The sequence below is a fragment of the Eutrigla gurnardus genome, assembly GCF_963514095.1.
Source record: "Eutrigla gurnardus genome assembly, chromosome: 4".
NCBI lineage: Eukaryota > Metazoa > Chordata > Actinopteri > Perciformes > Triglidae > Eutrigla > Eutrigla gurnardus.
Genome location: NC_139918.1, coordinates 16,039,221 through 16,053,410, shown reverse-complemented (window position 1 = coordinate 16,053,410; position 14,190 = coordinate 16,039,221). Strand labels below are relative to the sequence as shown.

Here is a 14,190-nt window from a genome sequence, read left to right as displayed (position 1 = left end):
GCACAAATTCATGCTTATATTTTGTAAGTAACAAATACATCTTCATGGTATGTGTCATCAGCGTGACAGTATTTGCCAGTATTTGTCTCCATCAGCAATGTATTTAAGGAGGCCATATGAATTTAAGTACCTTTGTGATGTACTTTACTTTGAGAATCGGCTACTTTATTCTTATACTACATTTCAGATGGATGTATTGTACTTTTTACTCCTCTAGTTACTACATTCATTTACAAAAAAAACATGTAATGAGTTTATTTAAGTAGTTACAATGAGCTACAACATTAAAGTACTGCTTATATGTCATTACATCAGTAATAATGATTCAGTAATATGACAATACTGTAACACATTATGAGCCATTTATATTTTATATATATATTTATTTATACTTTAAGTACATTTTGCTGATCATACTTGATACAATACTACTAGTACTTTTCGTTGAAGAAGTGCTGGTGACTAATTACACTCATCCCAAACACACACAGAGGCTTCTGCATGTAAACAACTTTGAGCCATTCATACTATCGTAGTAAAAAGTGGGTGGCAGGAGCAACACGCCCGTCTCTCCTCAAATGGGAAGTCAACGGACACCACGTGACCCCCGGTTTTGCCTTGACTGGCTCGCGAGAGGGCGGCACGTGTGACGTCAGCGGGGCAACGATACAAAAACACTGCGCGAAAGTACAGACGCCTCAGAGAAGTGTCAAGTGTTTGTCTGTGACAGCAGCCTGAGGTCCGAGGAGGCTCGCGCCTGAAGAAGAGTAGTGAGACAGACAGACAGACAGTCAGACAGACGGGGAGAGTGAAGCCACTTGAGGGTCGCTGCGCTGTCACACCTGTGGGTTCACCGTTTCTTACCAGTTTATAGCCCCCCTAAAGCACGTGGGCAGGTCACCAGTGTTCATGTGTGACATATACAGCCTGGACTCCCACTGCGTGTCTCCACGATGCAACATGAGTTGGGCGATGGAGCCTGCTAACTTCTACGAGAGCGCCAAGCTGGGCGTCCCGCAGCAAGGGGTCTGCAAGCCGGGCTCCAGGGGCGACGGCGCGGCCGAGGTCGGCACCATGGCGGAGCTGAGCGCCGCCCCGGCCATGTACGACGACGAGAGCGCCATCGACTTCAGCCAGTACATCGAGTCGATGACAGCTGTGCCCAACCTGGAGCTGTGCAACGACGAGCTCTTCCTCGACCTGTTCAACACTGTGAAGCAGGAGAAGCTGGATTTCTACAACATGCAGAGCCCCGCGCTGCCCGGCGACGTGCACCAGCTGTCAGCCGCGTACGCGCAAGAGAGGAAGGCGGACATCGGGCTGGATAAAGGGGTGTTCAGCGCGCCCATCAAGCAGGAGTCCGACTGGAGCGACAGTGACATGTCCTCGTCCCTGCCTTCCCAGATCGAGAGCTGCGCTCAGACGTCCGTCAGCCTCCCGACGGGTCAGCCGACTCCCCCCACCACCCCGGAGCCCGTCTCCAACGCCAGCTCCGCCAAGTCGTCCCCGCGGAAGCTCGGGAGGGAGAAGGGGAAGAGGGTGGACAGGTACAGCGTGGAGTACCGACAGAGACGAGAGAGGAATAACATTGCAGTGAGGAAAAGCAGAGACAAAGCCAAGAGGCGCAACGTAGATATGCAGCAGAAGCTGCTTGAACTGAGCTCTGACAACGACAGGCTTCATAAAACAATCGAGCAGCTAAGCAGAGAGCTCTCCGGGCTCCGAGACTTCTTCAAGCAGATGCCCAACTCCACCTTTGCGGGCTCCACGAGTGCAGGGAGCCGGTGACAGCTTCACTGTCCTATGAACTGAGCTATTAGCAGACATACCTCAACAGACTTTTCGTGTTTACCATCTGTACCAGATGTATTTTAAGCTTACCATAATGGCACTGGAAAAATATGTTTGCTGCCATATTTTTTCGTGGGATTTTTCTCTGCATTAAATTATTTTACCACTGCATTTACATGATGTTTATACCTGATATGGTACATGTTATAATTCCAAACTTTGTATAAGAGCCAGAGCATGATCTTTTATATAGTTTGTATTGAAACCTTGAAAATATTTTTGTTTATGGAATCTATAATAAAATCGCTGAAATGGTGCAGAAATATCCTGGTCTGCGAGTAGTCTTTGCATAAAGTATATGTTGAGGGAGCAGCAGGGCTGTGTTCTCAGAATAAGTGAGAGCAACAGGAAGAAGAGAAAAAAAGCAACTTCAGCAAAAATACAACTTTATTGACACAGTGTCAGTGCTTTTAAATACAGGAGGTAGATGAGTTGGAGAAAAGTTTTTGAGACCACTTAACGTGTTCACAACCTAAAAAAAAGTCCCAGTTGATGAAGCACGTGGGCTGCTTTGACAGACTGCATGCCACTGGTCTACCCTTGGGCTGTCAACTCCTGGTCCACAGGATCACATATCATTAACACAAACAAGACCTTGTCTGCTTCACTCCAGCACAGCCTCAAGCTGTCAGGGAGGCCTCCGGAGGGAGGCGGGGGAGGAGAAGGGGGGGGTGAACTGGCTCAGGCCGTGGCCTAGTGTGCAGATCCTCGGAGCCAACTGAAGCCTGAGGATTGATACCATTAGCTGCTTGCCCTGACAGCTTCAGAGGCAGATTTCTTCCAGGCCGATCCAGAGGGCAGGTTTCCTGGTGACGACTCTGACGTAAACGGCGAGGGGGCCCACCTTTTTTCCCAGGACGCTCTCCACATCGTAACCTGGATACTGAAACATACTTTATTTTACTTTATGTTACCGTTTTAGGTTGACAACGCATATTTTTTAATTATTGATTTAAAACACCGTCCACTAATTGCACATGAAATTGAAAGATTTCTAATTTATCTGCTGATGTTGCAAGTTTTCAGTGCATGCAAGGCCCTGACCTTTGCACTCCCCACACTGGTCAGCAGTATTTCTGTTGATCTAAGAATTCATTCTGCACTCCCCCAGTTAAAAAGCATTAATGCTTACAATGCAAATAACACTGTATTTGCAAAGTTACAAACAGCTCCACCGCCTTCAGATTACAGAGCAACTAATCATACAACCCCAGTGTAAAAACCACATGCAAAATTTAAAAAAAACAATCGCTTAATAAAAGAGGTGGGCGGAGGATTACGTCAGGATTTTGGCAGAATATTACTTTGTCAACAGTGTAAGTGACCAGCATGACTCTGGGATTTTTCTGTTCGGTACGAAACTTAATCAGTCTGACGTGAACAGATGACAGTGCTTTCAGGACATATTGACACAAGATCAATGCACCAAGCAGTTCAGTCCGGAGTTATGCAACAGCTCGTAAAGGCAAACCTACCTCGTGACCCTCCAGTGCTGCCGTGTTAAGGATCGACCTGATCGTCTTTTGCTGCAGCTGTCGGGGGAGATGAAAGGATTTGGAGTTATTAATGCCTTTTTCATTATCACCTTAATGCTGTAAATGGATAAACAAAATGCTGCACGGACAACACGGTGCTCGCTGGTGAACGCCAGACTGATAGAAGTTGCCAGGAGCCAAGTGGAGGCTCCAGGAAGTTACCGGTCTGAACCCAGACATAGTATGACACATGGCCTCCCATAAAACAGCAATCTATCGCTTTTACACACCGGCGTTTGTATAGATGAAACAAATCATACATAGCATGTTAATTATTGAACTTTTTTTCTTATCTTTGGGCAGAGCTGGGCTTTGTCTCATGCTAAGGTAAGGCTGTTGGCTGGAGCTTCATATTTACAGACTGATCAGCCCTAAAGCACTTTGATTTATGAAGCCTGATAAACCATACGATAGACATCATCATATTGAAATGCATACTTAAAACCAAATAACACTGTTCTCACCTTAACCTTCAAAGTGCAATTAGTTAATGAAGAACTGAGGAACACTTCTAGCTGAATCCTCATGTCTGGCTTGTCGACCAATGACTTACAAGAAACGCAGCGGAAGTTTTGACTGCGGAAAGAAAACAAAGTAAAGTTAAGATGTGCACGAATGAACATGAAGTGATTTTGATTAAACCGGGGAGCGTACGGTGTTTCAGCTAACATCTCCAAGTTGTCGCTTCCGCAGTGGTTGCAGGCAGGCCAGGAATACGCCGAGCTCTCATCCACACCAACGACCTCCCCTGCAGACAGAAATGAAAGCGCCAACACCGGATGATGTGTCAGCAAAAGCAAGGAGAAGCTCTGATAACAACACACACAGAGGGAGAGCATTCTCCACTCCATATTTACATAGCTAATAGTTCGTTATGAATGCTCTGTATATTGCAACTTTAACACACAAAAATCGTCAGAAACATCCATAGTTTAGAGCTTTTATTTATTTATTTTTAATTTTGTACTTTGTTTTGTTATTTTCAACTGGGGGATGCCAAAAGAGAAAGAAGCGACGCCCTACCAGAAGATGCGGTGATAAATAATCTACGCATGGTTTCAAAGTGTGTGTATGTTTGTGACAGTGTGTATGAGATAAACACATCCCTTTCATTTTTATCTGAGATTGCATTGATAAATGCAGCAGAGCGCTGCCTGCCTGAACACCATCTCACTTAACCAGAGAGCTGCTCCACACAAACACGGGGCCGCGAACGAGATACTGAATTCTACGCTGATAAATTGCTCTCGTACATTCCGGTGTGAGCCGTTTTCCCCCTGGTAATTTCCAGAAGATAGTATTCACGCACGAGTGCAAAAGATAATACGTTTATTTTTTCTCAGCCACCTGGCCAAACACGAACAGCTAGAGGGACCAGAACCGAGAGGGTTCACAGTTTGATCTTTGCCCTCAACTGTGACACGAAGGCGACAGATGCAGATTATTATTGTGCACCACATTTACATCATTGAAAAGCAATGTGTCACGACAAGGATCGTTAATTGATAGAAACAAGGTTTATCAAAAGAGCAACTCTTTTATACTTTAATTAAGTTAATAGAAACACTTCATGTTGGCAATAATGGAAAGGAACATGCACACTGTCAGTATGCAATAGACATTTAGGGGAAGCAAGACTTCAGCTCTTCAATCTGTTACTTATTTTCACTACATTATTGTACTCAAATTTAAAGCCTTATGGGAAGCAGACATGTTGATTTCTCTGACAACATGACATGGGAATTGACAAGAATCCAACCAAATTTCATGTGTTTTCATTTCATAAAGTTCCAAACAATGACAGCCCGAGGACGCTGAATAACTAACAGCAGAAAGCGATGCCTTGAAGCCACACCAAGGCCCCTTGCTGAGCTGTAAACTAATGTTTGAAAAAAAGTGCTTTTCTTCCCTTGAGAAAAACAACACATCGGGCATGTTCCCTTCAGATGAGGCGAGTTGCATGACAACCACAGAAACTGACCTGAGAGAGAGCAGAGGGAGTTGGGTGTGATCTCAGGACTCAGGGGATCCAGTCTCACAGGTTGGGGCAGGGTCTTCGCCTGAGGCTCAGACAGCGACTCTGAAAGGGATTCTGGTCTGGCTGAAGTCCTGAGGTTGCCTTCGGCGTCCACAGAGCACATCTCAATAACAGACTGCTCCACACACAGGAGGACGCCTAGGCATTTTGAAACAAAAGGAAATATTATTGCAATGGAAATATGCATCAAACTCGAGTGTTGACTGTGTCGTCCTGAAACCGACGGACTAGTTTAGATGCAGTGGTGGAAGAAGCTCCAACCACAAAAGGTTTTAAACAACCTTTGTGATCACATTTGCAGCAGTTTTCACAAAGACCTGTCAACAAACTTGAATGTAAACTGGTTTTTCCCTTTAAGTAAACAAACAGAGGTAATATCAACACATTGAAGCTATTGTACTTGAAGGTTTACTATGTAGCATTGCTGGTTTCAGCGTCCTAGCGAGAGCACAGCGAGCTAGAGCGTGAACGAGGAAAGGGATTAAAGCTGGGAAGCGGAGAATAAAACCTTATTTTCTGATTGTATCATAGCGGTTATGTTCTGAAGCACAAATAAACAACATTTTTAGTGAATGTAGCTGAAGCGCACCCTGTGTGAGAACTTGCAGCGATGCAACAAACCTTTGGTCCGTGAGATAACGGCGCTTTGTTTCACAGACGATAAAGTGACCTCGGGATCGGGCGCAGAGTTTAGGATCTCTTTAGACACCAACACTCATGCTTTTGGAAAGTGATGATTGAGAGGGATTCTATAGAAGTCTTCTACACCATTTTGGAATATGCTGCATATTAGACCTTTAAAGTATCAAAAGCACTGATGGGATATTAGAGATGGCATTCTTAATACTGATGACTGTTGTAGCAACTTTGTCAAATTGTTTTCATATCATCATTTCATACATTGTTCTGATAAAAAAAGACACATTTAACAATCTAATAATGTGGTGTAATAAAATATCACAGGAGATGTTTTACTGCATGATCACTGCCTGAAAATACTGATGTTCTTTTAGGTAAATGTATGCAGGACTTTTACTAGTAATGGAGTATTTGTTACAATCTACAAAGTACTTCTCCCACTACTGCAAGCAACGAATAACTATAGCAGTCAGATACATGTAGTGTAATATAATCCTCTAAAATGTACGAGTTATTGCTAAAATAGAACAAGTATCTCAGAGTAAAATACACTGCTGGGGTTAAATGTGTACACAGTCCTATAAGAACAGCTCATGGCATAGTTACTGAATGACTTGTCATGCCAGGTCACAATAATGCTGTACCATGTTCACTGATGGCATCTCTGAATGACATGCGACAGGCAGCGGGGGAATTTAGTGATGCGAGGACTGAGGAAGTGAGCACGCAGGAAGTGCTCGCACACAGGGCCACCGTTCGTTTGCATGGTCTCTCAGGCTGCTCCTCCTGCAGACTGGGGTCTGTCAGCACCAACCAAACCTCACCCTGGCCTACATCACTGCTCTGAAACAGGCAGACAAAGGACAGACTGAGAATTACTTAGAAACAGAATGACCTAGAAAGAAAAAGCTTAAACGAAACATTACATTGTGAAAGCTTGCAAAGCACAACTGAGATGCAAATAGTCATTTCTTCAAAAAGGAGGAGATTATTGTTTCAACAAGCCACACATCCACTGCTGGTTACCAGTAGAACATTTCAAAGGTGTATCTGTGTTTCAGTGGTGTGAGCATGAGGCAAAGTCCACTTTGTGCTGAGCTGTTATCTCATCTTGGTCAAAGTTTAAAGGTCTCACCAATCAATGGTTAAGAACGCCCGGGCCTCACGCAGACTGTCATACACACAGCGATACGGACGCTGCTCTCTACGTCAGAGCTCAATCTTATCAGTTGTTGGTTCAAAGGATGTCGAAGGGATGAGTGAGGAGCTCTACAAAACACAGCGTTCTTCTGATGTCAAATTAAATCAGTATTTTTAAGAAGGTGAGAAAAACATGAAAGCACCTGCATTATTCTCTTGTAAAGAACAGTAGCGACAAAACTGCAGCGGCAGGTTTTATTCTCACTCTGAGAAAGAAAAAGAAGAGGAAAAATAAACTTTAGTTTTCAGGATCTACAGCGAATTTAGGAAATGTTCTGTATGTGTGTGAGAAAGCGCTCACCTGGAGTATGTCTCGTAACGTTTGTTTAGTAGGAGGAAGGTAAAGCGGTGAAACCTCAGAGGGTTCGACGGAGCTCTCCTGACCAGACAGGAGGTAGCAGAAACTCGGAGCTGGACCGGCGGGTCTGCTTTCCTACAAAAACCAAACATGTGAAAAACGTCTTCGTGTTTAAAACCCTAATTGTACGGGACTAGCATTACCAGGTTCATGATATAGAACATTAAAAGAACCCCAAGTCACAGAGAAACACTGTTTCTCACAGTATTGTCACATAACCTCTGCATTCAGTGAAGTATGGTGGGTAATTTGAGGTGGAATTTAGACTTGACATATTACAGAAACATCTGCCATTATTACAAACACCAGGTAATATGCATCCTGTGAGAATAAGGCTGATGAAGACATATTGATTCCTAAATATGAATATGTTTTTCTCTGATCTTTACAGACATGACAAATTGTTCTACACTCGCCTGACAACTCAACACAAGAGAACTAAAGGAAGAACATAGAAATGTGTTTGTCGTGAATTTCCAGCTCATTTCCTCATATTGAATATGCGTTGTCAGCATTGTGAACATGTCAGTTTGCTGAATGTTTTCCCCTAGTTGTCGAACGTTGTCTTTATGTGATTGTCTTCTGTCTGTTTCATGTGCTACATATGTATCTCTGGGCTGCAATGGTGTAAGCATTATGGTATAGAACTTATGGTTTATTGCAAAAAAGAAAAATTAAAGGCGACCTAAATAAAAAACAAACTCTTTTTGGAGGGAAAAAAACAACCTCTAGTTCCAGCTCCTAAAGTGTGATTTTCAACTGAATATATCCACAAAACAAGCAATATGACATAATTATGATGCTTGATGCACATTACTCAGTTAGGAAAATAGTCTGCAGACTAATTGATCATTGAACATGAATTGATCAATAATGAGTTGCCCCACTTCCTGTTGTACATTCCCAAACCCAATGCATGGTGAGGATGCATGACTGCTGCTGTGTTAACAACTTACACTGGCCATACTCGCTGTGTTTCCATGATCTTTAAGAGGCATTGCTGGGGGCCACAGACTGTCTATCAAGCTGAAAAGCCTGGTTCTCCTGAGAGTGAAAAAAAGGAGAAGAAAAAGAGTAAGGAGAGGGGAGCGCTGAAAAGAGGAGGGGGAAGGGGTGCATAAGGGGAAGATAGAGAACCTAAACAGCCAGTTTCACTTCCACTGAAACACAAATCTGTTAAGACAGAGCTTGTTTTAACGAATCGACAGAGAGCATGCTGGGACTGGCAGGGCACAGACACGGTTCTTACAAGCAGGTTTTTGAGATACTGAAGGGTGGGAAAACTGTTCACACCCTGTGTAAATCACAATATCATTGTGGTGCAAAAACAACAACGTTTGCAAAAACAACCGCACGTGATTTCAGCCGCCACGTTTAACGAGCTCCATTAGTGACGTTTGTCTTTAATCTCAGTAATGACGGATTGAATCTGGATGATACTCGGATTTGTGATGTTTCACTTCCCCCAGACTGATACTGGAAGGACAAAATAAATAGCAACCTCAACAGGACACGGCGATCTCTTGATTCATTGTCGCTTTCCTACACAGTACTTGTCCGGTTCAGTGCCGCTCAATGTTACTTGTTCAACCATGTGTGTGTCTGTGTGTCTGTCTGTGTGTGTGCGCTGTCATATCAGCGAGCGGTTAACAACCTGTTAGTCAGCCTGTAATCACAGGGTTTCTTTGTGTGGAACTGGTTCTGCAGCCCATTCAAGTCCAGTGAGGCACGCACAAGGATGAGTAACCAGAAACTAACAGGACTCATTCAACGCACTTCTCTTTGGTTAAGAGATTAGGTGATCAGTACTTAAGTTTGACTTCTCTTCTTAGTATGTATGAATCTGCATGTACACACATATACACACACACGCACCGGGGCAGCCTCTGATTGATTGTTTAGAAACCACACACCCCTCAAAGACTGATATTCATAAAGAAATAGTTTGACATCTTGGGATTTTTCCTCATTAACTTGTTTTTAGTTGGATGAGAAGATTGATGCCACTTAAATATGAAACTTGGGCCCGGAGCCGGTTATCAACAGCAAGCCCATTTCTCCTCTTCTTTATCTTTGGACACGTCTGGGTTTGCCGATTCCAATTTTACTGCTCGGCCCAGCTGAGGTTTCCTGGCTGCTGCTTCACGTTTAGCATACAGACACGAGTAGTAACAATCTTCTCATCTAACTTTGGGCCAAAAAGCAAATAAGCATATTACCTAAAATGTCAAACCTTTCCGACAAGGTAGACATTGTGATATGCTTAGAAGGCCTATATTTAACGGTTCTAAGAAACTGGCAAACAAAAATGAATGCCTGGTTTATCCCAACCACACCCACGTGCTTTTCCACTTACAGCTAGTAAGATGGCCCATGTGCGAGCAGTGGAGATAGCCGATCCATCAAAGTCCGACCACAGAAAACCTCCAGAGACATTATAGGCTGCGGTGGCATTGAAAATACCAAGGATGTAAACATACCCCCAGCTGGTCTCTAAATGTTCCCATGTCAGTTCTTCTAACTGCTTCTAATCTGGGACTCTGACTATGGAAACTCACAAGGGACACAGAGCGTGCTGTGCACCTCGGTATCACTTTACATGTAAACACAGTCACACTGCCGGCAGGACAAGCATAATCGGGTTCATATGAGCTGCAAATGTGGCTGATAATGTTTTTAGAAGGGCATTATAGAGTAGAGATGGGGAATTTGCTGCGGTTTTTAAATGCTGGAGAATCACACATTAGGCACCAAAGTGCGATTGTTTAGCTTGAGGCTCGGTGCCTCTTTAGCACACGGCCCTGAGGCACTTACCCGGGTTGTTGTTCCACATGGCTGCGAGATAAGATAACCTCACATATAGCAAAAATCCATGTCCAGATTGGCATTGATCACAGGTTGAAGTTCAAGTGAAAAGCTAACCGGGCCTGAAGGATTGGTACGGTGTGCCGGTCTCACCTTTCTCGAATGACCCGCTGCACCACTTTAATGGCTCTCAACACGCAGGTTCTCCCCTGCCACATGTGGCAGTAGTGGTGGAGGTCGTCCTCGCGGGGCAGGAAGTGGAGCTGGACCACGCTGAACATCCCATAGCTATCCTGGACCAGCACACAGAGCCTGGTGAAGAAACAAACAACTGATCTTAACCTCAATACTTCGTAATCGTGTTAAAAGTTTCTGTTCGGTTATGTTATCCTGCCTTTCCCGGTGTATTGCTGTGCTTCTTTACACGTCACCAGCACCAACTGTTGAACAGCAGATTACTGCGAGACCGGCGGCAGATTTGTACGGCAGCATTCCTCGTAATGGTACACAATACCAACAAAACTGGAACGTACTTGTAGCGTTACTGGCCAATTCCAAAAAGATTTCGCTCATGGAATCGGACTGTGAGACAGGACAGACAGCGGCCGCATATCACACACTATTCATGGTGCCATCGGCGGACGCAATCCATTCTGTGTGAACTGGAGTTTTCCACACCACTAAAAAACGTCACCGTCTTCGGTTATCGAGGTTCAAAGTTGACCCTTTAAACTTTTAAGCCAACATGAACTCAGATTAAACAAACTGCTAAGCTTTGTACATTTCAGTTTCATTTTTAGGTGTAGCTCTGGACCTGGTGCACCTGTACGCTACAGAGGCTGGGCTGGAATCAAGTATTTACATTGATCGGATTCACAATTTCCAACAAATCACATAATCCAATCCTTTTGTGTTTTAAGAAAAAAGAACCAGCCAGTTATACAATTGAGCATTGAAAAGGAAAGCAGCACTGTGACACTGGCAATACAGTTACGGCTTAGTACTGACATTTTGGAAGTGTTACTGCTGGTGGCCGGTTTGACAGGCTGCCGCTGACAGTAAAGACCTTTGGCCCACAAAGTGGCGAGGCAGCGAGCTGCTGTGTTCAGTGTTCACTGCACTCTGCTGCTCCCAGTGAGCGAGGGAGCTGGAACTGCTATAGGCTTCAGTATCTCAGCCAGTCAAGCCCAGACACAGCCCTGTACCAGCCCTGAGAGTAAACATCAGAGTTCATATCCCCTGGTTAGACAAGCAACGGCCAGGGAAGAGGAGGAGGAGGAGGAGGAGGAGATGGAAGAGAGGAAAAAAAGCTGGGAAGAGGGAGGAGGACTGTCAGCATGCCCATCACGCATGTGCATGTATGCGCACATCCCAGACATTGGGAAAGTTTTGAGACTGTTTTCAACCACCTGATTAGGCCTATAAACGTCTCCTGTTGGTAAACATGGGGTCTGTCTGTGTTTGTTTTGGGAGACCTGGAAATAGATATCTCAATAACATTCCTGACATGACTTCTTGTGGTGTAAGCCAACATTTTCACCAAGATTATTCTCAGTTGTTTGCTTTATTCACAATCCAAAATCGGACCGATACTACATCTAGTCAGGAATGTTGAACAATCAAATCTTTCGGTATTTTTTTACTTTAAATCACTTATTTACTCGTTTGACACTTTATTGTCAAGTGAGACAAGGAAATGCCTCTGGAAAGAGGGAAAGTGCCTGAACTCCGTCACATTCTTTCAAAAACAATATTTACTACGGTTGGAGTGAGAAATAGGCTACTGTCCTACGATGAACCGGCAATAACAAATGTAACCAGTTGGCTTACAATAGGTTTCATTATTTATTGTTCTCTATTTTCATTTATTGGTTTGTCTAAAGCGTCAAAGTGAAAAATGCTGAAATCTTTTTCAGATTTGGTAGTCAGCAGTTTATAGCTCAGTCGTTTCCTCTAGCACATTAGGAGTAGTTTATTCATTACCAAGATGTTTGGAATCCACAGTAAATAAAGATCATTAATGCAAATGTTCACACTGCATTCAGCCGAGGGATATAGCGAAACAATACCATGCAATATCTCTACAAATAGGACTAAAAGTGTGTAACAAATGTATATCATCATCATCAGGTGCAGATGAATACACATTTGGTGCCCTTGTGAGTGTTTACACCAGGAGGAGTGTGTGATCGGCTTAAAAAGATCTACAGTGTAACGTGTGACCCCGTTCAACAGTGTGGAAAGAGCAAAGAAAGAGCAAAGAAAGAGCAAAGAGGAATAGGATATGTCCAGCTCTGGCTTCAGTGGAAATACTGTGCAGGATCAGTTTATTGTTGGTTTGTTTATGTATTTCTCATGAGCTTTATTGACAAAAACAAAAATATAGGTCATATAACACCAGGCGTATCCTTTAACTATTACTTCAGGCACATAAAACACTGAATGTTTTTTCTTTACATTACATTTTTATATTCTATACTGTATCCAAATGTGTGAAACCAGTTGTTTTATAAAAGTGTATCTGACTAAATCAGCAAATAAATCGGTAAGACCTTGCCTACAGCACAAACACAGCTGCTAGAGGCACATTTGGTGGGAATATATATACACTTTCACTTTTAGTGGGGCTTGTCTGAACCTGCAAAAACTTCATGAGAAATCTGATAATGACACTTGACAGATAAAAAAAGAAGAGTGATAGGCTCTTGGTGGTACCAGCTTGACATAAACAACCACCAACCCCATTCAGTTTCTATTTTAGCCGTTCACAGCCCCACTTCCTCAAACATTGACCCCTCACTCCCAAAAAACCCCTCTGCCATTGGCCGCTTTCAGTCGCAGGCTGTTTTCAGGAATTTGTTATTGTGAGCGATCACAGAATTCTCAGCAACTCAGGTTTTCTTCCAGGAACTACGATCCACTGAGTCTCTGCAAGTACACACACACACACACACACACAACCAAGCACACACACACACACACACACACACAACCACGCATGCACACAGTCACACTGTTTGCGCATGCACATGCACATTACTTGGCAACGCACAAGTAAGTGACCCACACATTAAGAACACAGCAGAGAGGCCTCATTGGTGGGGGGGCGGGCAGGCGGGATTCCTTCCTATGTGTTGTCCACCAATCAGTGCAGGCAGAGTGATAAATACGGTTGTAACTGGATCCCTGCAGCACATTGTGTTCCTTCTCCACAGAGAGAGAGGGAGAGAGAGAGAGAGACAGAGAGAGAGAGGGAGAGAGGCAGAGAGAGACAGAGAGAGAGAGAGAGAGAGAGAGAGAGAGAGAGAGAGAGAGAGAGAGAGAGAGAGAGAGAGAGAGAGAGAGAGAGAGAGAGAGAGAGAGAGAAAGAGAGAGAGAGAGAGAGAGAGAGAGAGAAACACAACTAGCCTCTCCTCACATCCTGCAAACAGTTAATCTTCTTGTTTATCCTATTCTGAATTTACGGGAACTTAACATCTTCTTCAGGCATAAATATCATGCTGGCCTCCCTCCCACACGTGTGTTAACATAGAGGCTAAACAACAAATGGATCGAATAAGCATGCTGACCAGGGGAGTGAGTCATAGAGGCTGGGGACACAACATGAGAGGTACAAACTGTCTCTAGACAGAAGGGGTACAAAGTAAACCACCCTGCCCACTGCGGCGCAGGCACACATCCTGGAAATGACTTTAAGCAACAAAAACTATTCATATGCACCAACAAGTTGCTATTCAAACCAAACTTCCAATAAAAAAAAAAAG

General features: G+C 43.8%; 2 protein-coding genes across 2 annotated transcripts in view; one reads left to right on the top strand and one right to left on the bottom strand.

Annotated features, from left to right (window-relative positions):
* The first annotated feature begins 702 nt into the window (after positions 1 to 702).
* cebpd (CCAAT enhancer binding protein delta) lies at positions 703 to 2,114 on the top strand. The gene has a single exon (XM_084008183.1). The coding sequence runs from the start codon at positions 910 to 912 to the stop codon at positions 1,786 to 1,788; it is 879 nt and encodes a 292-aa protein (XP_083864309.1). The 5' UTR covers positions 703 to 909; the 3' UTR covers positions 1,789 to 2,114.
* Positions 2,115 to 2,230: 116 nt separating this feature from the next.
* The window catches only part of spidr (scaffold protein involved in DNA repair), a 31,098-nt gene continuing 19,138 nt past the window's right edge, over positions 2,231 to 14,190 (bottom strand). Inside the window, exons 11-20 of the mRNA XM_084008182.1 lie at positions 10,580 to 10,738; positions 8,578 to 8,665; positions 7,565 to 7,696; positions 7,407 to 7,469; positions 6,708 to 6,906; positions 5,368 to 5,562; positions 4,041 to 4,134; positions 3,851 to 3,962; positions 3,327 to 3,383; positions 2,231 to 2,734 (exon numbers count right to left, since the gene is read on the bottom strand). Of these exons, the coding sequence (XP_083864308.1) occupies positions 2,615 to 2,734; positions 3,327 to 3,383; positions 3,851 to 3,962; positions 4,041 to 4,134; positions 5,368 to 5,562; positions 6,708 to 6,906; positions 7,407 to 7,469; positions 7,565 to 7,696; positions 8,578 to 8,665; positions 10,580 to 10,738 (1,219 nt within the window). The 3' untranslated portion in view covers positions 2,231 to 2,614. The remainder of the gene's footprint in view (positions 2,735 to 3,326; positions 3,384 to 3,850; positions 3,963 to 4,040; positions 4,135 to 5,367; positions 5,563 to 6,707; positions 6,907 to 7,406; positions 7,470 to 7,564; positions 7,697 to 8,577; positions 8,666 to 10,579; positions 10,739 to 14,190) is intronic.